This window comes from Vulpes vulpes, chromosome 1 (assembly GCF_048418805.1).
Source record: "Vulpes vulpes isolate BD-2025 chromosome 1, VulVul3, whole genome shotgun sequence".
NCBI classification, from domain to species: Eukaryota; Metazoa; Chordata; class Mammalia; order Carnivora; family Canidae; genus Vulpes; species Vulpes vulpes.
The window spans coordinates 169826023-169848230 of NC_132780.1; the positions used below are offsets into that span (position 1 = coordinate 169826023).

At 36.3% G+C, this 22208-nt stretch overlaps 1 protein-coding gene across 5 annotated transcripts in view; it reads left to right on the forward strand.

Moving 5' to 3' along the window:
- The window catches only part of BCKDHB (branched chain keto acid dehydrogenase E1 subunit beta), a 211025-nt gene that overhangs the window by 60196 nt on the left and 128621 nt on the right, over window positions 1-22208 (forward strand). For all 5 annotated transcript variants that reach the window (XR_011996924.1, XR_011996925.1, XR_011996928.1 and 2 more), the window contains exons 7-8: window positions 8685-8782; window positions 10965-11075. Coding sequence is in view for 2 of the 5 variants with exons in the window: in XM_026007404.2 (XP_025863189.1) it covers window positions 8685-8782; window positions 10965-11075 (209 nt within the window). In the remaining 3 variants the exon portion in view is untranslated. The remainder of the gene's footprint in view (window positions 1-8684; window positions 8783-10964; window positions 11076-22208) is intronic.

Sequence of the window (22208 nt, forward strand, 5' to 3'; positions counted from 1 at the left end):
TTAGTGGGGATTGTGTGGCTCTGCAGCAGCCCCTGGCAGTTTCAGTACTATTAGTGGCTCCTGTGGACTATTGAGGCTAGCCCAGGGGTTTTATCTCTTCCTGACCTCTGGGTTACATTATTTTACCATGCTACTCAGCAACCCTCCCCCCCCCCCCCCAACATCTTTGTAACCAATTTCCTGAATTAAATTCTTCTAGAGAGGCTTCTGTTTTCCTGATTGGCTGCTGATTCATGAAGTCAACAGCTGCCATTCAGTATTCCATAATTCAGTGATGAATTTCGCAGTATGACAAACATCACATAGTTTCTATGTGTCTTTCTTATCCTTAAAATAATTATCTTTTGTCAATGTGCTCCATTGCCCTTTTGACATTCTGTTTATCCTCTGCATTTAAGAAGCTAGTGGACAGCAGCTCATTCTCCCTGTCTAGTGGGAACTGTAGCTCCTTGTGGGTCATATGGTATTTATGATAACTAAGGGACTTAAGATACCAAAAACATGATGCAGAAAATATCTATAACAAAACTTCAATGTTTTAAAGTCATCTACCCAATTTAAGGTACTATATTTTATTGATTCTGAGATCTTTGTCACCTCTCACATTTTAACGTCTCCAAAATTGGAATATGGCTTAAAACCAATGGCAGTCATCTTTCCAGTGGCCAGTAATTGCTGTTACCTAATCAGGTATAAATATCAAAATCCCCAATCAGCACCAATACCTACAGAATATCAGATCCACAGCTTAGAATAAAGTTCCAGAGACACTAGAGAAGTGTTCTTTTAACAATGAGGGTTTCAAATGGTCATGATGGGTAGGTCAGGCAAAGTGGAGAATCCTAATTTAAGTCTTTGGAAGCAGGAGTCAGAAATAGGCTGTTCTAAATACTGAAGCTAGCTTTGGATCCATTTAAGAAAGTGCTGTTTCACCCTTGTGCTTGCTGACACAGAAAGTGCTATTCTGTGAAGAAACATGAACACTGATGATTATAAGTTAGAAGATGAATGAGAAGAATTAGCTTCTAAAGGTTGAAGAGTTTTAGGAATAGCTTAACCAATTTATTTTGCTTATGTTTTGTTATGTCCGTAGAAGGGTGATATGTAATAAAACCTATGCTTGATTAAATCTAAACTTTTTTTGTTAAGAAAATAATTGTAAACAGTATCAGTTTAATTGGTGGTTTTCTCCTAGCAGTTCATAAAATAATGACATATCTTACATTTGACAGTGAATTAATGTTTTCCTTTTCTGTCTCGATATAATTCTCTTTGTTAGGTGATTTTTTTTTTTTCTTTTCAACTCTCCATGTGCTGTTGGAGAATGGCTTTAAAATAGTGCCATTAAATTCAGCATTTAATTATTTTCTTTTCCATTTTGCCATTTACCATGTTAGAGTCATTCATAGGAATGGAGTTTACCCATGTGTAGCTCCTTGCTATAGAAAATGCATTGAAAAATATTTACAAAAGAAATGATAATGTATTAAACATGAAAGAAAGACAACTAGTAAAATTGCAGATGGGAGAACTTTTGTTAAATTATTAGATGCTGCATACTAAAAGAGTCCATGGAGAAAATACTGTGTCATTGCAAAAACTAAACAAGATTTATTACAAAGTGGTTAAATTTTAGTGTAGATGTTAAGTGTACGGATGCATATTATGTGATATCAGTCTCAAAGCTTTTTTGTTACATTAAATGATAGGAGAACATAATGAGGTTAATTTTGAAGTTGTGTAAGAAATAGGATTGTTCCTTTATCATACCCTTGCTTTTGTGATATGTTTGCAAACTAGTCTGAAAAGAAACCTAATTTGTCTCATTACACACAAAAAAAATTAGAAGTGTGGCATTTTTTCAGATTAATTATCCAGAAAAAGAATTAGAGTGCCTTAGAGTTGAAATAAGTCCAGGGCTCCTTATTTAATCTTACTTGTCACTATGTTCTCAATATCACTATCCAGTTAAAAATAATAGGTCTTACTTTTCAATAGTATTTCGGCAATAAGAAAACATGACCTTTTAAAATAATAACACTAATGATTTTAAGATTTCAAGTGTTTTTGTATCTCCATGTGACAAGTCTCCTGGTTACATGCTAGAGACTTGCTGATTCTGACGTGATGTATTTATGGTTAGACAGCTTGACGGGTTATTGGTTTTTATTTAGCGGTCAAGAGTCTCCAACAAAAAGCTGACATGCGCAGATAATTAATTGATGTCTTCCCATCTTTATGTCTTGTGTGGTCAGAACTTTGGTTAAGCTCATCCAGGTAGATGAGGTCACATGGACAGTACCAGATGAAGCTGCACTCCTTTTGCAATTGGATAGCTTTATTAGTAACCTCATTTTCTGTTTGTAGATATTTCTGAAAGCAGAGCTTGTTTCACAAGACAGTATGAGTCTACAGTGCCTCTGTCATGACTGGTATTTAGCTCAATTTCCCATAGTTGGTTTTTGGTGACGTTGATAATTTTGCATACTTGTTCATCAGGTTCTACCATATTTTTCCAGAATCGGTGGGAGACCTAAAGAAGATGGGTCAGCCCCCTCTTAAAAAATTTAATGTTAATATTTTGTTAAACTTTTCATTTTGAAATAAATTTAAGCAGAAATGTTGCAAAAAGAGTACAAATAATTTTTACGTATCCCCTACTGGGCTTCCCTGGATGTTAATCTCATAAGTTAACTGTAGCAATAATGATCAAAACCAGGAAATTAACAGTGACCCAAAACTGTTAAAACTCCTCCAACATCTAATCCAAATTTCATCAGTAGGCCTGCTAATGTCCTCTTTCTGGATCAGGATCCAATCCGGAGTCTCCACTTACTGATGTCTTCTTAGTCTCCTTTATTTTGGGACAGACCATTCCTTTGTCTTTTTTGTCTGTTGTTATCTTCACATTTGGTCTGCTCTTTTATAGAATGTCCCTCAATCAATCTTTCTGATGTTTCTTTAAGATTAAAATTCAGGTTTATGTAGCTATTTGGTAAGGATACCACTGAAGTGATTCTGTGCCCTTCTCAGAGCATCACGTATGATGACACATGGTGGTGTTCTTAGCTTGTTTGACTTTTCTGTTATTCATGTATAGTGCCCTCCTGCTTAGAAAGGTAACTTTTTGCTTTTGTGCATCACATTATTTTCATTTTTCAGAACCACAACATTTTTTTGTGGTTTTCTCTGCTCTTCTAAGAGATTTCTCTGGTTTACTCCCAAGTGGAATTGAGGCTTATGATGCTAGTTTATGCTGTCCACACATGATCCCAGTGATCACCATGGGTTAATTAGTATCACCATGGGTTAATTAGTATGAAAAGTTTAGCACTTAATTATTCTTTATTGAAAGTTAATTTTGTCTTTTAATTAGATAGTAATATAACAACCATTGTAATCACAACTTATTTAGACAAATAATACTGTTAACAGTGTATTGATTTGGTCTTGCTTTAGATTTTCAGTAATTTGAGGTGAAGAGGTGAGGGAGATATTGGATACAACTGTATTTGGGGAATAATTTGAAAATAATTACCAGAAGAGATTACATTTGCTCTTCTATTCATAGATTTTCTCATTTCCAACATCAATATTAAAATGAAGGGGGACCTGGGTGGCTCAGTGGTTGAACATCTGCCTTTGGCTCAGGTCGTGATCCCAGGGTCCGGGGATCGAGTCCCGCATCAGGCACCCCACAGGACCGGTCTCTGTCTCTCTTTCGGTGTCTCTCATGAATAAATAAATACAATCTTAAAAAAAAATAAAATAAAATGAATTGTTAATGTAGAAGTGAAAATTATCAAAGTATGACCATAATTAGTAGCCTCATCTGAAAGGTTATTTGGAAAAATAACAATTGTAATATAGAGATCTTGGTTGATAGTTAAATATCAGTTTTATGCAGAAAATAATAATAGGAGTAAGAATAAATGTTCCTAGAATGAAAACTTTCTCTGTAGTTTTAATGACTTTATCATTGAATTATTTCAAATGTAAAGCTGTCTTCTTCCTAAGAACTGAAAGGATAGCCACAGTGATTCACTTAATATGTCCCCATTCTGTCCCTGTGATGTGGCAGACAGACAGATGCTGCCTTCCATAGCTTACACATGGGATACTGGGGCATACAAGTAACACAGTGCTTTGTCAGAGATCACCAAATTAATTAGATGCAGAGACAGGGCTGGGAATTGGGTTCTTGGTTGAGTGGATTTGCCCACTCTCCCTCATTAGACTGTAAATTCTGACAAATGAGATAGACTTTCTCAAGTATGAAGATTGCCAATGTTGTTAGTAATCAGGCAACATGAAGTAACATTTTCGAAATATATTCTATTTCTTTTTAAGAAGAACATTTATGTTTTATCACTGCATCATGTATAATGCAACATGAATAAAGCCCTACTGACTTTCGCATTTGTGAGGAAACTAGCATTACTGTAGATTAGTGCCAGGGCAGAGAAATGACCCTATTATCTCTGTAATGGTAATATTGTGCCTCACAGGGAAGCTTGCATCGTTAAGAGTGAGTTATTATTATCTTGCAGACACGTTCTACATGTGTTATTAATATATGAAGCCAGAAGGAATTGAAAAGGTTTTTCTAGGGACTTGGGTATAGAATTTAAAGCTTTCATCCTCATCTGAAACAGCACATAAATGTGTGTTGACACGTGTTTGTCAATGCGCGCACACATGACTTCACACCTCCATTTCTTTGTATACACCTATTCTTTCTATATGGAGTACCCTCTTTATTTCTTTGTTATCTCTAAGACCCCTCTTAGTTGTGCCCTTCATGGTGGGGCACAACCCATGCCCTCCGTTTCTCGATCCTTACAACCAGGTTATTGCTTCCCCTTGTTTTCCCAGGCAGTTTATCCCCACCACAATATCATGTTTTTGTTTGCTGATCATGTCTTTCCATCTTCATAACTCCCACTTGAGTTTGTGCTTGTCAAAGACAGCAACTGCCTCTTGCAGTTTCATATTCTATCTTGTATCATGCCTGCATATATTGGGTATGTAATAACTATTAAATGAATAAAGGGGTATATAGTATATACATTTATACACTGCCTTATTTTAAAAATGTGTTCAAGATGACCAAACAAATGACAAGAAAATTAGAAGGAAAAAAGGAGGAGGATGGGAAATAAAATTCCACATTTGTGCCATGAGTCTGTAAGTATATCTGTAATATGAATATAAGTGCATTTGTAAATCCAAAGAACACATATATGTGGAACTTGAAAAAAATTTTTTTAAAATGGGTTTGCTATTCGAGCCACAAGTTGCATCTTTTAAATTTTGGTCTCAGAAAGATTTCTTATTTTTCTGGGTGACACATTTTTGTCAGTATATATCTGATGCTGAAGGGTTTGTCTGGAAGTTTGTCTGGAATGCTCATTAGTGCAAAGATTAGAATGTAATCAGCATTTGGTAAATGGAGTGGTCTCAGTTGGTCCCACTGCTATGAAAACAGGAATCTGTAATATGACTGTATAGGGGCCTTTCAGTTCCTAAAAATTTTTATTATCACTCCTCTTACCTATTGTATTTCAAAAAGTACATAGTCATGGGGTAGGAATGCAAGAATGCTCATTTGAAATAATAACTTTCTCTTGGATTATCTTTTAAATTAGTGTAGCTAAAGTACTTATGAATTATGACTTGCCCTCAATGTGACGTGTTTGCTGAGTTCAAATAAACAAACATACTCTCATTCTTCGGCTCTCAGGATTAAATTTATGAGAATCTAGTAGATTTGTTTTTTAACATGAAACTCTTCTTGAATCTAATTCGTTGCACGATTTTGTCGATGGAGAACAAGGCTTTGTGTGCCATGTTGTTCCTTAATTAAGTGTTAAAGTAATGAGGTCTTATTATTCTGGGTAATTTATTTAATACAATGAAGCAGTTAGTCACTCACTGGCAGTTTTTCAAAGGAAGTGGGCCAAGATGCTAACCCATTTCTTTTAGTATGCCAGCCATTAAAATTGTGTTTTCCAGGGATTTGCTAATCAGCTGGCAACTGATTTAAAAGGCAGGAGGACAGGATTCTTGAATGACAGCCACTGACTCACTGACAAGACAGTGTGTCAGTACACATTTTAAGCCTTGTCCGTTGGCGTGCAGATCTTGCTGCCAGAGAAAAAACTTGATGGCAAAGAGCTTATGTGCTACCTTTTGCATGTTTGCTGGATATCATCAGTATCATTCTTGACCATCATTTTGGTTTAGCGACTTGAGAACTGCTCAGTAGAGTATACTACTACTCCAGTTGAATGTTTGTTTCCCTGTCTGTGTGTTCTTTTGTTCACTTGAATATCTGTTGGTTCATCTGTCCATCAAATACTGGATTTAAGCTGTCAGTGAATGGACTGGAATTAACCTCTGAAAGCACTGTTTAGAATTGAGGTTGGCAAACTCTTTCTCTAATGGAAGAGGTAATAAGAATTCTAGCCTATAGGCCATGCTGTCTTTTGTAAACTACTCAGTTCTGCTGTTGTAGGGCAAAACCAGCCATAGATGATATGTCAGTGAATGGAGGTGGCTGTGTTCCAGTAAGATACTGTTTACAAAAATTGACTTGCCTACTCCTGGATTAGATGGAAGTATCTGGCTCAACATAATTTGCGTGTTACAGACTTTAAAAAATGCTTTTAACACTTATGAGTTTTCTAACACAACTTGTGTCTCAGGTTTGTTAGGTAGCTTAATTGTCATCTGTTTGGAGTAGATTTGTAGATTTCAGGGTATTATTTAAACATACTGATGGTCTAAAAAATATCTTTCTCTGGCATTGGTTATAGAAATGTTACTGGATTGGAAATATAAAAAAAAATACAAGAAATAAAAATTTCCACATCACTGATAACAGTACCATTAAATTTGATAGATTTACTTGTAAATGATTTTAAAAACTATACTTTTGACATGAAAATATGGCCAAGATATATTGCCAAGCGAAAAAAAGGGGAGATTATAGAAGACTTCTGAACAGGTTGTACAAAGAGATTTTATATGTAGAAACAAAGATTCACATATGTTTATGAATGTGCATACTTGAATATTGTAAACATCTGAAAAGACAGTCAGGGTTCTTAATTTTCAAGCAGAAATCCAACTCTGGCCAATATAAGCAGAAAAGATGTATTGAAAGATAGTGAATAGCTCAGAAATCTTTGGAGTGCCTAAGAACCAGGCTCAGAGGCCATATGTCTAGAAGCAGTACCCCAAATTCTACTGCATAACTGGTTTTACAAAGATGCCTCAGCAGTTGTCTGTGGGCATGGCGCCATAGTCTGAATCATTGAGACCGCTAAGCCTGAAAGCTGGATCTGTCTCCACTGTTACCAGTACTCTAGGATGCATTCTGGATGCCTGCTGCTCTTGTCATCAGCTTCCACTTCAGAGTGTGGCATGGGTGCATTTGATTGGCAGAGCCCATATTTTGTGCCCTACCTGCAACGGAAGCTGAAAAAGTGCAGATGGGGGCCCTACTTCTGTTGTGGATAAAGGGCCCCTGCCTCAGCAGTTGGGGCATTTCCCTAATTTAGGAAGAAGATTAAGAAGCTTGGATGACAGAAAGAGTGAAAGCTGTCCCCTGCAGACACTCAGGAAATTGTTGGTATTAATAACCCCAGGCAGGAGAGTTGGAAGAACTAACTGGGGCACAGAGGGAACCTTTTAGTTTGCTCTTTACTCTTTTAATTAAAAAAAAAAAAAATCCATATAACAATGACAAAAGATGATAGGGCAGGTGAACAAAAGGGAACGTTTTGCCCTCAACACTTCTACTGTTTTACTGCTCCCATGTGGGAATTCAAGAAGGCTTCCCAGCATAATGGAGGCAAGTCCATCAACTTACTTCATTTAAAAATTCACCTTATGATTTCCTCTTGAATTTAGCTCTATACTGCTTGCACTTAATTGGGCAGAAATAATCTTGAAATAGTCATCTCTGAGATACCAGAGGCTTATTCGTCCTTTTGGCCTGGTAGAGTTGCTTTAATGGATCTTTTTGGGGTCTACAGGATTCAGCTTTGAAACAACACTAAGGTGTTGTCAGGTGCCGTAGTTGATGAAGTGTTCATAGAGGCAAGGTGCAAAAATAAAGTCTACTTAAAAATGTGGGCCTACTATCTGTGTTTTGTTTTTCAACCCCCCATAAGTTTGCTTCTTGAGAGAAAACTTGTCTGAGAAGTTAATTCAGTCTGATCAAGTTTTAGCAGAAGCATACTAAAATTTTTTTAACTTTATTTTTTTAGAACAGGTTTAGATTTACAGAAAATGTATGAGGGTAGTAAAGCAGAGTTCCCATATATCCTTCACCCAGTTTTTTGTATTATTAACGTTATATATTAGTATGGCATATTCGTTAACAGTTAATGGGCCAATCAATATTGACACATTGTTGACCAAAGCCCTTACTTTAAGATTTTCTTAGTATTTACCCAAACTCTTTTTCTGTTCCAGGATAGCTGGTGTATTTTAAACATTTACATTGTACCTTTTCATATGTATAATAATAAATGCTATTTCTGTTTTAAATAACTTAGGGAATTTGGGAGAAGAATAAAATAAAGCTTTGCCACAGTGAAATTCTTATATTCACTTATGCACGAATGCCCTATGCAAGAAAATAAATTACTTTTTTTTCCCTGTTATATATTCAGTTGAACAGGTTCCTGTAGAACCTTACAACATTCCCCTGTCCCAGGCCGAAGTCATTCAGGAAGGGAGCGATGTGACTCTAGTTGCCTGGGGCACTCAGGTCAGTAACATTTATAAGAACTGATAATGTCCATGCTGTGCTTGGAAGCTCTCATTTTTAATCCTAATACTGTAAAAAACAAAAGTGTTGCTTTTCTTATATCTCATATTTAAGTCTTGTTAGTGCTGCATCTATATCTGGTACTGATTTCTGGTTGAAGGTGAGGTCATATCAATCTATTCAGTCTTATTAAAATATGCATGTGGTGAAGCCATTAAAATCTGTTGAATTTATAAAAATGTACTCATTAAAAACTTTCTTTCGAAGCACATGTTATACATCCTCACTTGCTTCTGTACTTGACTTCCTGTCTTTTTCAGCACATCTGTTGCCATCTCTTGTGGTTGCATGTGGGCCATCGACGGGTCCCGACGCAGGATTCTATACCGTCCTCTGCTCAATACTGATGTGCTTCAGTTTTCCTAATGCTTGTTCTCATGTTGTTCTACCTCCAGACTTTTAAACTTGGGACTTTTTTTTTTTCCCCTTTGACTATAGATATCTATCTCTTCTTTATCTCTCTTTTTTTTTTAAAGTCTGTTTTTTTTTGTGTGTGTAAAGGAAATACTTAATTTAGAAAACTTAGTATAGCATTAAATAAAGAAAATAAATAATTTGTAATACTACAACCTCTGACTCTCTTCTCCACTTCACTGTTGGCTTGGAGAGGTAGTTAGTCCTCATGGTTTCTTAATTCCGGTGGGAAAATCTTTTATCTAGATCCCTGTCCCTCAGTACACATCTTGCCTCTCTTGGTAATAGGGAGGTCAGTGCTTTGCTTTTTTTCTCATACTTACCATGTCTGCTGACAGTCCTCTTTCTCTTTTGTCCTCCTAAGAAGAGGTATCTGGTTTTCATAGCTACCTCTACAAGTCTTTCAGATTATATTCCATTTTACCTTTTCCAGGCTGTAACTTACCGGCTAGTCCCTTCCCTCTTCTGCATCTTCAGTTTCTCTTTTCAACGTCCCTTTGTTAAAAAGGTATATATACCTTCTCTAAAAAAATATACCTTTTCTCTACCCTGATTTTCCCTTAAATACCAGTATGTTTCCTTTTTTTAACACTGAACTTGAACAGTTTTCTACTATCTGTATTTAATTCCTTAACTTCCCTATGTTTTTGTACCTTATGAGTTCTGTTCCCACTAATTTACTAAAACTATTCCAGAGACATTCCTAATTTTCTAATTGTTAAGTCCAACCCTTATCACATAGTGCTACTGTGTATGACACTGGCTACTGTCTCTATGAAACCCTTTCTTCTTTAGTTTCTGGAATATATTGTCTCCTATTTTTTCTTTCTTCTTTCTTTCTTTTTCTTTCTTTTTCTTTCTTCTTCCTTCACTGTTCTCATTATCATCGTTATGTTTTGTTTTGAGAGAGAGAGAGAGAGAGAGAGAAGTTGGGAAGGGCTGAGGGGGAAGAGACAGAGACAGTTGAGAGAATCTTAAGCAAGCTTAAGAGCCTGTGGAGTTTGATGCAGAGCTCTATCTCATGACTCTGAGATCATGACCTGAGGGAGCACAAATCGAAAGTTGGTCCTTTAACTTAGACTGAGCCACCTGGGTGCCCCTCTTCCTCCTTTTGCTTCTTTTTTTTTTTTTTTTTCTTCTTTTTAATTTTTATTTTTTAAAAGATTTTATTTATTCATGAGAGAGAGGCAGGAACACAGGCAGAGGGAGAAGCAGGCTCCATACAAGGATTCCGATGTGGGACTCCATCCTGGCACTCTGGGATCACGCCCTGAGCCAAAGGCAGACACTCAACCGCTGAGCCACCCAGGCATCCCTTCTTTTTTAAAGCAAATTCCTCCTTCTCCATCTTCCCCTTAAATGTTGGTCTTTTACAGGGTTCCATGAGTTCTGCCCTTTACTTCTCCCTCCACATGCTTTCTCTAGAAAGTAGGTTGACTTTCCCTTCTGTGTGCTGATATCTTTAGAATCAGTGTCTCTGTCAATGACTCCTTTCCTTTTCTGAAATTTAAGAACATCTTTCCAACTGTTTTCTAGGCATCTGTGTTTGATTACTTTGGTGGAATGTGGGGTTCAACGTATCTAAAATTTAATTCTCCATGCAAATAAGTTCTTCTGGCTTTAAATGCTTTTCTATTAATGATGTCAGAATTCAGTTAACTTTTCAGGTCTGAATCTCTGTAGTTATTCTCTGCTATTTTTATTTCAGGTTCACGTGATCCGAGAGGTGGCTTCCATGGCTCAAGAAAAGCTTGGAGTGTCTTGTGAAGTCATTGATCTGAGGACTATACTACCCTGGGACGTGGATACAGTTTGCAAGGTATGAATATAGTGTTGATAGAGTATCATTTCCTTTAACCCTTGGGCCAGATTTGTTGGCAGTTTGCAAAGAATTGTTTTGAAATTTTGAGCTTCATGAGCATTTTCAACTGATTGAAAACTTTAAAATTTACACCATGACAGAAAATATATATTATATAATTCCCTCCCATAGTTTTCTGTTTGAAATATTACAAAACTGTGTCCTTCATGCAGCCAGCTTGGGTTGAGCTGTGGAAGTCATGGAGTGGTGCAAATGAGAGATACCAAGTTGTTGAAGTCACCTGTGTTTTGAACTACTTATAAGTTATGGTTGGATAAGCAAGGTTTAATATAGTCACTTAAGTGGTTTGGCCGAATTTTCATTTGTCTCCTCTCCAGAAGAGATGGAGATGGGTTATTTAAAGTACAAAACAAAACCCCAAAAACCTCTTTATATAGTCTTCATTCTGTGAATAAGTTTGAATATTATGTTATAGGATTCTATCTGCTTTCAGTTTTCTATCCAAGGAATAGTCCTCCCTCAGGAATATGGTTGGTTATAACTGATCTTTTATGTTAACGTATAGATAAACCAAAGTGCATCTATTTCCATTGTGTGGCATATAAAGAAGATTAAGTTCTTTGTCTTGGTCTTATCTATTGAAGTTTAGGTAATAATTGCATATGTTACTTTTCCTTGATTTATTGTTACAGCAAATAAGTCCTAAGACCTAGGGTATTTTATATTTTTTAAAGAACTTTAGTATTCCCACAGCTTTTATAGGCTGTTTCTTCGGTTTGTTGTGTGAAAAAAACCTTCAGTTACTGTTGCTGTAAAAGTATAGCATAGGGTGTGTTTAGGTAAAGATTGTTTTGTGATTTAATGGAACATAATAAGATTTGTTATAGTAAATGTTCTGCAGACTCACTTGACATCTATAAACTTGACATGATTGCAGATGGCTTCAACAATATTCTAAGTCTTTATATTTGTAGTTTCTATCATTAAAAGTAGTATTTTAGGTTGAGATATTCATAACTCCATGAAAGTAATGCTTCTTGCAGGGTTTTTCAAATCAAATCAGACACTGAGTTTTCTCAAGTAGCCAAATATTCCAAATTACGGCTATACCAGAGCTGATAGCCTTTGCCCCAAAGTGGGGTTCCTTTTTGCAAATATATCCCCCATTTATTATTGGAGTTTGTATTTATAAAGTGAATGGTGCTTTTCTTTGGTGATATGTTTTGTTATGGTACAGTGGGGGTACTGATAAATGGATAGGGCAAGTAGTTTTAAATTTTATTTACGTTTTTATGACCTTATACGTTCAAACAGAATTTGTAGCAGTTTATGGTAAAACACGAATATAACAACACTCCATGCTTAATTGTGAAAGTAAAGTGAAGAGAGGAAGAAAGGGGGGAAATTATTTATCTTTAAATAAATAACTTGCTTATGTGGGATGCTCCCTCCTCCCTTTATTAAATCTACCAGTTGCATTTTGTGTAATACTGGAATGTAGATCTTATTTTCTTAGGTCTCTTGACTATTAGAAAACATGAAAGAGGATGCTAGAGACCAATCCTGAATGAAAAAGTGACACATCAAACCTCTAACTCGCTAGCATCATCCTTTTAGTCTTGTGTTGGGGTGCTTTCATCATGTTATTTTTCTAGTTGATGACCCTCTAGTTACGACAGTGAAAGCTAGCTTGTCATTTCTTGATTACTTTGGGTTATGTGAGTCTTTCATTGCTGATCTGTTATCCTTTCATGTATCAAAGAAAAGTTTTGATACTTGGCATCTTTCTAGGATTTGGAGATGATTTTAAAGAAGAGGGTCTATAGCTAAACCTCATTAAAAGTGAGGCTTTGGTTATTGTTGTTTAACTACGGTTAAGTTTTTCTTTATGAATTCTGTAGTAATCAAAATTTGTTTATTATCTCTTTCAGTTAGTGTGTGTTTTATTGGTTCTTTTGTTTTATAATATAATTAGATCCCTCAGCTTCGTTCATGACATGTTAAGTTCAACACTCAAATGCATCTTTTGGAATACCTAATCAAGAAAAGCCTATTAAAGGTAAAAAAAACAACAACAAGAACAAATAGACCAACTTATTGCTCATACATACACATTAGCACACCGTGCATAGTAAAATGACTCTGGGACATTGAAGAATTGGTTAATGTAGTCTGAATTTAACTATGTGGGTTTTGTGTTTTTTTTTTTTTTAAGATTTTATTTATTTATTGAGAGACACAGAGAGAGAAAGGCAGAGGCATAGGCAGAGAGAGAAGCAGACTCCATGCAGGGAGCCCAATGTGGGACTCCATCTCAGGAATCCAGGATCATGCCCTGACCCAAAGGCAGACTCTCAACCACTGAGCCACACAGGCATCCCTGAATTTAACTATGTTTTTAAAAACATAGTCATGCTCTTTGTTTGATTGAGCCTTGAAGCATTGCTTGGAAGTTATAATCCTGAAAAATTGCTTGGAGACAGAGAGCAGCAGTGTTTGAATGCTGCTCAGGGAAGCTACAAAATTAGAGACCTGAGCCCATCTGAGAACCATAGTTCATCTACTCAATTCTGGACCTGATATTAGAGAGCTAAGCTGAAAGCCTCTGATAAACAGAATAAAAATTTCTGAGTTTCAAAGTGCTTAAGAGATAGAGACCTACTCTGGGTACTGGGAGTGTGAATGAGGTGGAATGGCTTAAAAACATCAGTGAGGAGGGTTGAAAGCCCTGAAGTGAGTGGTAAATTGCCTCTTTTTACTTGGGGGCACCTGCTAAGTAAAGTAAGACTCTACTAGAAACTGAGAATCCAGGGGTATTGAATCCATGTTTCATGGGCTTGTAGGAACAAAATAGGACGCTTGGTGGGGAGTGCTTAAACAGAGTTGGTCTCCCATTCAAGACAAATGACAAATTCTAAAGCTGTCTGTGGTGAGAGCTAATCAGCAAATACCTGAAAAGCCAAGTCATCACTTGAGACTGAAGTGTCAAAGACCAGTCATATTCTCAGTTGACAGGTATAGAGTCAGGTTTTAGGATCTACCAGAAGTAGAATAAAACTTCCCAAATCCATAGCACAGCCTCTCCCCCTCTCAATTCCTTACTGGATTGATATAACTTACCTTCTGCTCTGTCTGCCCAGCAGAACAAGGAGTCAGTCTTCCTATCATCTGGAATTTCTATGAATCAGCATTCAATAAAAAATTACTAAGTATATGAAGAGACAGGACTATTTGATTCAAAACCAAGAGAGAACACAAACAATAGAAAGCAGAAACACAGGTGATCCAGTCATTGGAGTTAGTAAAAACTTTATTATGTTTAGGACTGTAGAGGAAGAAAATGAACAAAAGAGGTAAGAAAGTGGAGAATTATTCTGGAGAGGTGTGTGTGTGTGTGTGTGTGTGTGTGTGTGTGTGTGAGAGAGAGAGAGAGAGAGAGAGAGAGAGAGAGAGAGAGAAGAGAGAGAGACACCATTGTAGAACCAAAGAAATATTTGTCAGTAAGAACTTAGTGGATGTGTTTATAAACTTAGTGGACTTAGTAGATGATAATAGTATTCATGAATTAGAAGGCAAGTATATAGAAAATGTCCAAAGTGAAGTGCAGAGAGGGAGAAAATAAAATAGACTAAAACAGAAGAGGACATAAAATACACAGGGGATCTGCTCAAATAGATTATTTGAATTCCAGAAGAAGAGAGAATGAATTAGTTAAAAACAATATAAAAATATTTCTCATGAAACTTTCAGGACATTGCCATACTTGAGAACTTGTGAACCTCTAGGGATGTATTCAAAGAAAACCATAGCCACTTACACAATGGAATGAGATCTTAAATTGCCAAGGATGCCAACCTAGCATTCTCTAGCCAGTGAAAACCTACTCTTTTTTTTTTTCTTGTTGTTTTTAAGATTTTATTTATTCATGAGAAACAGAGAGGCAGAGAGGCAGAGGCACAGGCAGAGGGAGAAGCAGGCTGCATGCAAGGAGCCTGAAATGGGACATGAACCTGGGAATCCGGGATCATGCCCTGAGCCAAAGGGAGGCACTCAACTGCTGAGCCACCCAGGCATCCCTAAAAACCTACTCTTAAAGTTAAGATGAAAAAAAAAAAAAAAACTTTAGGTAAATAGAAATTGAGAGAATTTATCACCAGCACATTTTCACTGAAGTACTATAAGGCAGTTCTTTAGGCAGAAGGAAAGTGATCCAGAAGATAGTCAGAATGGGCTTACATGGAGTTAAAATATTCTGTTGTTGTGGGATTATTAAGTGTAATATTTTTATTAGGTTATAGTGAGTCAGGGATGCATGTTATAACCTCTGTACTAACAACTGAAATAATAGTGAAAGTGTATATGCAGCAAGTTCAAAAGGGACCTATAGATGAATAGAAATATTTGGTTAAGCCAAAAGATGGGAAAATGTCTTTAAAAAACAAACAAAAAAACAAAAACCAAAAAACTCAAAACAAAACAGGTGTGTCAATAGAAAACAGATAATAGATATAAACCTAAGTATAATAATTAAAAACAAATGGATTAAGTCTGGCAAAACCTATGATTGTCAGACTTCATTAAAAAATAACACCAATGTGCGACTTATGAGAGAAATGCTTTAAATATAAGGACACAGAAAATTTGAGAGGGATGGGGGAAAAAAAAGACCTTTGGTGTAGCCATAGTAGTTTCAAATAAAACTTTTAAGGCAAGAAATGTTACTAGAAACAGAACATTTCATAGTGCTGAAGGAATCAACCTACCATGAGGATATTACAGTCTTAAATTTATTATGTCATCAATAGCATAGTTTCAAAATACATAAAGCAAAACAAAATACAAAACTGAAAGGATATGTAAATATATCCACAGTCCTAGTGGGAGACCTTGACACCCCTCTTAAAAACGGATCAGAGGAGCAGATAAGATCAGTAAGTATATAGATCTGAACACTTATCAAACTTGTCCTAATTTTGTACTCAACTATATAAGACATTTTTTTTTCCACTGAAGAACAGTATTAGTTTCAGGTGTACAGCATAGTGATTCATTATTTATATACATTCTAAAATGCCACAATATGCCTTGTTCAATTTATCCAAATTGACCAAATACTAGGACATAAATATAATCTTAAACTTCAGATGTTTGAAGTCATTTGGAGTATGTTTGGACAACAGTAGAGTTTAGTTAGAAATTGAGACAAAACTGGAAAAGCCTCAACTTCCTACAAATTAAATAATTTATATTTAAATCATAGATTGTAAAAGAAGCTTCAACAGAAATTAGAAAACTACTGAACTGAAGGGTTATGAAGGTACCCCGTATCAAAAATTTCAAGATTCAGCTAAGCCATACTCGGAGGTTTCTATTATTCAATGTACTTCCTACATTGAATGTAGGGAGGCAGACAGCATGGCTATAAATACATATATTTAGAAAACAGGAATAAGAACAAAAAAATTAATGATGTGAATTCACATCTCCAGAAAGAAAATCAAACCTAGAGAAAATAGGATAAATGTAGTGATAAAGAGCAGAAATCAGTGAAACAGAAAATGTACAATAAAGATGTTTGATGAAGTAAAAATTAGATCTTTGAAGAGACCAGTGTACTTGATAAACCTTTAGCGAGACTAATGGGAAAAGCAGGGCAAACACAAATGGCGAATATCCGGTATGAAGAAGGGGAAATCACAGAGCCTAGAGACAATAGAAGTAGAGGATGTCATGAACAATTTTACCAATAAGTTTTGGTTTAAATAGAAAGATTCCTGGGAAAATACAATGTTTTCAAAATAAAAAGTAGTTATACTCAGTAGTCATACATCAAAGAAATTGAATCTATTTTTATTAATATTTACATAAGGAAAACTTTAGACCCATAGGGCTTTACTGGTAAATTCTTTAAAACACATTTCTTATGAAAATTCTTACAAGAAATAGAACAAAAGGGAAAACTTCCAAATTCTTTTTTTATAAGGCTGGCATAATCATCATATCAAAACTGTTCTGGACACATTATATAAAGCAAAACTATAGACACATATTTCTTATGAATGTAGTTGTAAAAATCAAACACAATATTGGAAAGTCAAATCCAATACTATAAAAAACTAAAGGTGAGGGTTTATTTCAAGTGTGCAAGGGGTGTCTGACATTTACAAACACAGTGGTTGATGCAGTTTCCCACATGAACAGAAAATGGTTCATGAACAATCACAATGATCTTCATAATACAGAAAAACATTTAAGAGTCAATATCCATTCATAATGAAAATTTCTTAGTAACCTAGAAATAGAAGGGAATTCTATTAATTTGATAAGGCTACTTTTTACCTTGTAGCTATGAATAGCTATAAAAAGCCTGCGGCAGAAATTGTATTTCCTACTGAAATTTTGACTGCTTTCCTGTTGAGATCAAGAATGCAGCAAGGAAAGGGAGAAGAAATGGGTAGGAAATATCAGAAAGGGAGACAGAACATAAAGACTCCTAATTCTGGGAAACGAACTAGGGGTGGTGGAAGGGGAAGAGGGCAGGGGGTGGGGGTGAATGGGTGACGGGCACCGAGGGGGGCACTTGACGGGATGAGCACTGGGTGTTATTCTGTATGTTGGCAAATTGAACACCAATAAAAAATAAATTTATTATTAAAAAAAAATGCAGCAAGGAGGATTGCCTCGGTGGCTCAATGGTTGGGTGCCTAGCTTATGCTCAGGTCGTGATCCCAGGATCTGGGACTGAGTCCCACATCAGGCTCCCTGCAAGGAGCCTGCTTCTCCATCTGCCTCTGTCTCTGTCTCTCTCTCTCTCAGTCTGTGTCTCTCACGAATAAAATAAATCTTAAAAAAAAAAAAAAAAAAAAGAATGCAACAAGGATGCCCATACATAGGGGCAAGAGAGACAAAAATCATATGGATTGGAAAGAAGTAAAACTTAACTACTCATAGATAAGATAATTTGTATGTAGGAAGATCTAGTAGAATCTTTTTTAAAAGATTTATCCATTTATTCATGGGGCGGGGGGTGCGGGCAGCAGGCTCCTCGCAGGGAGCCCGATGCAGGACTTGATCCCGGACCCCGGGATCACAACCTGAGCTGAAGGGAGGCGCCCAACTGCTAAGCCACCCAGGCATCCCGATCTTGTAAAATCTAAGGGCAGATCATTAGAATTGAGTTTACCAGCGCCCCTGGAAACAAGGGCAATATATAATAATTATATTTTTATATACTGGCAGCAAATAGAAAATAAATATAAAATACCAGCAACAAATAAGAAATAAATTGATAACATTTGAAAAATCATCAAAAAAATCAAATATCTAGGGTGAAATTGAGTGATGCTTTATGCAGAAAATCACAAAACATCATTCAAGGAAATTAGAAAAAATGCAAGCAAACTGAAGCACATACCCTATTAATCAATTGTAAGGCCAAGAATAGCCAAGGTAATTGTGAAGAATAAAGCAGGGAACTTATTTATCAAATATGTTATGATAAAGGTGTGTTGTAAGGTTATAATAATTACAGCATTGTACTGGGGTAAAGTTAGACCACTGTACTGTCATTGATTAATTTCCTTGAATTTATATTGTAGTAAGCCTTTGTATAGACTTAGAACCTTGGTGTGCTCTGACCTGGAGGAGTTTTTTTGGTCAGTCAGCCAGAAACCCCATACCACTAAGTAGAGCTGTTCTTCCTAAGACCCCCAAGAATAAGAGCCATGGCTAAGTGTTGAGGTTCAAATGAATTTTCCTGCTGAGATATAGACCACATCTAAAGTGAGTTAAAAAGTGAACTACAAAGTAAAAAAAAATAGACTTGAGGTGCTGTCCAACTTGAAATGATTTTTTTTTTAATGTGTAGAAATTGAGAAAAGTTGCCTATGGATAAGAAGAAGTTGATTTTGGCAGGAGAATGACTGTCTTTGACAGAAACTCAGGATTCAAGAATAATATTGTCCTTCAACTTTAAATCAACCACAGGCAACAGTGGAAAAAAAAAAAAGAAAGAAAGAAAAGAAAAATGACAGTTGACAAGGTGTAGGTGATTTTCCCCAACTTTATAGAGAGGAAAGCATTGACACAGAGCTTTGACATGCTTATACTTTAATTAAAGATTAAATTATGCTAATTATTGAAATAAAGAAGGGTTTGCTTTTATACCTTGGAGCCTTTTTTGATTTCTCTCTTCCTTTCGTTTTCTACCTGCCCACATTCAATTCCAAAACAGATCCCGCTGGCTTGGCCTCCACAATATCTCCAAAATCTGACCACTACCTCTAATGCTGTTATTTGATCCTGGCCCCTGTGATCCTGGCCCCAGCTGTTAGCATTTCTCACCTGGGTTTTGACCATAGCCTCGAAGCACTGTCTTGCTTCTGCTCTTTCTTTGTTGTAAGCAGAATCAGTCCTCTTAAACATGAGTCACACGATGTCCCTTCTGGTCTCAGTAGTTTCCCATTACTTGATATTGGATCCCATCCCTCTTACCAAGACTCCCTTTTACCCCTCCTTCCTTTTTTCTAGAGAGATGAAATGATCTAACATATTATGTAACTTTATTATTTATATTGTCAATTTTCTTCCCCCATTAGGAGGTAAGTTCTGTGAGGGTAGGGGTTTTTGTCTGTTGGCTTACTGCTGAATTCTAAGAACCTGAAAAAATACTTAGGTTTGGTATTCAGTGAGTATTTGCTTTGTGATTATAATGAATATCAGTGAAAAAATGTTTGTTAATATGCATGAAAATTGTTTAAGATTGAAATATCTTGAATTTGATACTTTTTATTTTTGATGCTTATACAGAAGTTTAAAAAGTAGCTCTACACTATTGCTTTATGAATAAATCTGTTTTTAAGCTGAAGCATTTATTCTAAGGTTTTAATAAGCTTTAGTTTGACCTTGTGTTTTGTCTTAACAGTTATCCATTTTTCATAATGGTATATAGAAATTATCATTTTAATTCTCATTAGAATAGGACCAATTCTAAAAAGTAAAGTGAAAGTGACTACAGTAAACCTCAGCTATCTTATAGTTTCTGAGAATTGAGATCTTATGATGATTTTCTATATAGATGAGAGTTACTATTTCTGGGTAGCAGCTTTTAAAACTTCTTAACCTTTCAAAGGTCAGTATTTCCAAAAACTTTTCACTTTTCTCAAGGAAAGCATAACGTATATGATTTCATCTTTCAAAAATAATTTAGTCCAAATGAACGTGGGTTGTTATGCTGTGTTAAGACATTTACATTTATTGAGGTATATGGTTATTTACTTCATTGATATATTTCTGTGCTTAATTTCATGGTTTTAAGTTTTTTAAATTTAAATTTTCTTTTATCTTTTGCTGTCACATTATTGCCAGCTGTGCATGGGATCCAGATGACCAAACTTTATAACTGAGACATGTGCATTGGCCAAGGAAGGCCTGTAATAATTTCTCATGAATCAAGAACACATGCTTTACTCTTCAAACCTTATGATACCAATTTGGGCTTTTCAGAACCTTTCTCCTCTTATTTCCTTGCCTGCTTTTTTGCAGGTGGGTCATTGTCATGGGCTTTAGATCTGGAAGAGGTTAGCCTCTGTCTGTTCCCTTTGGCCTTCCTATTGGTCCTAGGAGTGACTTTTAACATCCATCACAGCTCTGCACTGCTTCTGATCAGGGGTTTTCTCTGTTCAAACACTAGTGTGAGATACTGTCTCAAAGCTCCTTCCTCCTCCCCTAAAGTAATCTGCTTTTTTTTTTTTTTTTTTGAGGTTTTCAGGAGGTGGGTTTTTACCTTTCAAATTCTTAACGAAGTTTGGAAGTGATTTAGAAAGGAACTTCTTCTCTATCCTGTCTGCTCTTCTCTCTACTTCCCTCTTGCTTTCCCTCTCTTTTCGACCTGAATTCTGTAGCAAAAGTTGATGATGTGCCTGTAGATGCAAATGTTTGCTCTTTGGCTACATATGAAGACATCTGTAGTTTCAGGATTTGGGGAGTATCCTCGGGAGCAGGGCAAGACCTCCATGGTCCTACAGTGTGAGACAGAAGCTGGAAGGAGTTTTGCTGTGGCATGAGGAAGTGACTGTAGTTGGGAGGGTGCATTTAACATCCCCTCTGTCCTTTCACTCTAGCTGTTTCTGTTCTTCAAGAGATTTCACTAGGGCCCTGGATAAAGGTGAGGCAGGTTCTAGGGCTGGCAGGTGGGGTTGAGGTGGGAAGGTTCTGGGAGCATACTCCTTCAATAAAAGAGGAAATGGATATTGAGGACTGGAACTGGGAAGAAGTTTAAACCTTGGTCACTTGGGTGTGGCTAAGCATATATATATAAATAACCAAGTGTGTGGGGCAGCTGGATGGCTCGGTTGAGCATCTGCCTTCAGCTCAGGGTCTGATGCTGGGTTCCTGGGGTGGAGCCCCACGTTGGGCTCCCTGCTGTGCAGGGAGCCTGCTTCTCCCTCTCCCTCTGCCTGCTGATCCCCCAACTTGGACTCTCTCTGTCAAATAAATAAATAAAATCTTAAAAAAAAAAAAAAGAACCAAGTTTGCTTACTCTCCATATTTGCACCCAGTGTTAGCGTATTTGTTGAATAGTGCAAAACTGGCTTAGAAGACCCAAGATCCCATTAAAGTTAAGCATAAAAATGTATGGGTTATATTTTATGACTTTAATTATGATTTTGTAGCCTTTAGATTATTTTCATAATGTTGATTTAAATTACCTTAGATCTCATTTTTTGTAAGATTAGTAACACTTGCAAAATAATATTTAAGGTCTTTACTTTGTACTGAATGGCTCTACATTGGTTTTATGGGGAGGTTGGAGAATTTGCCTTTAGAGAATCTATAATGGTTTAGTACTCTCAGTTACATATACTTTTTTAGTTGATTTCTTGGACCTGATTGAATAATTCACTGCTTGAATACTAGCTCCTTTGCTTGAAGCTTTTAATTGGTGAGGGGAGAGGTAAGGAAATATGGGAATGGATGAGAACAAGAGCATCACCAGAGTGTGAGGTATTGGGGGCGGGAAGGGGAGCTAATAATTACCTATAACCACTAGAGGCCTCTCTTAAGCCAAGTTTTATGGTTAAAATCACCAGGTTTCCACAATGGGACCTGGCTCATTGTAAATTAAGCATA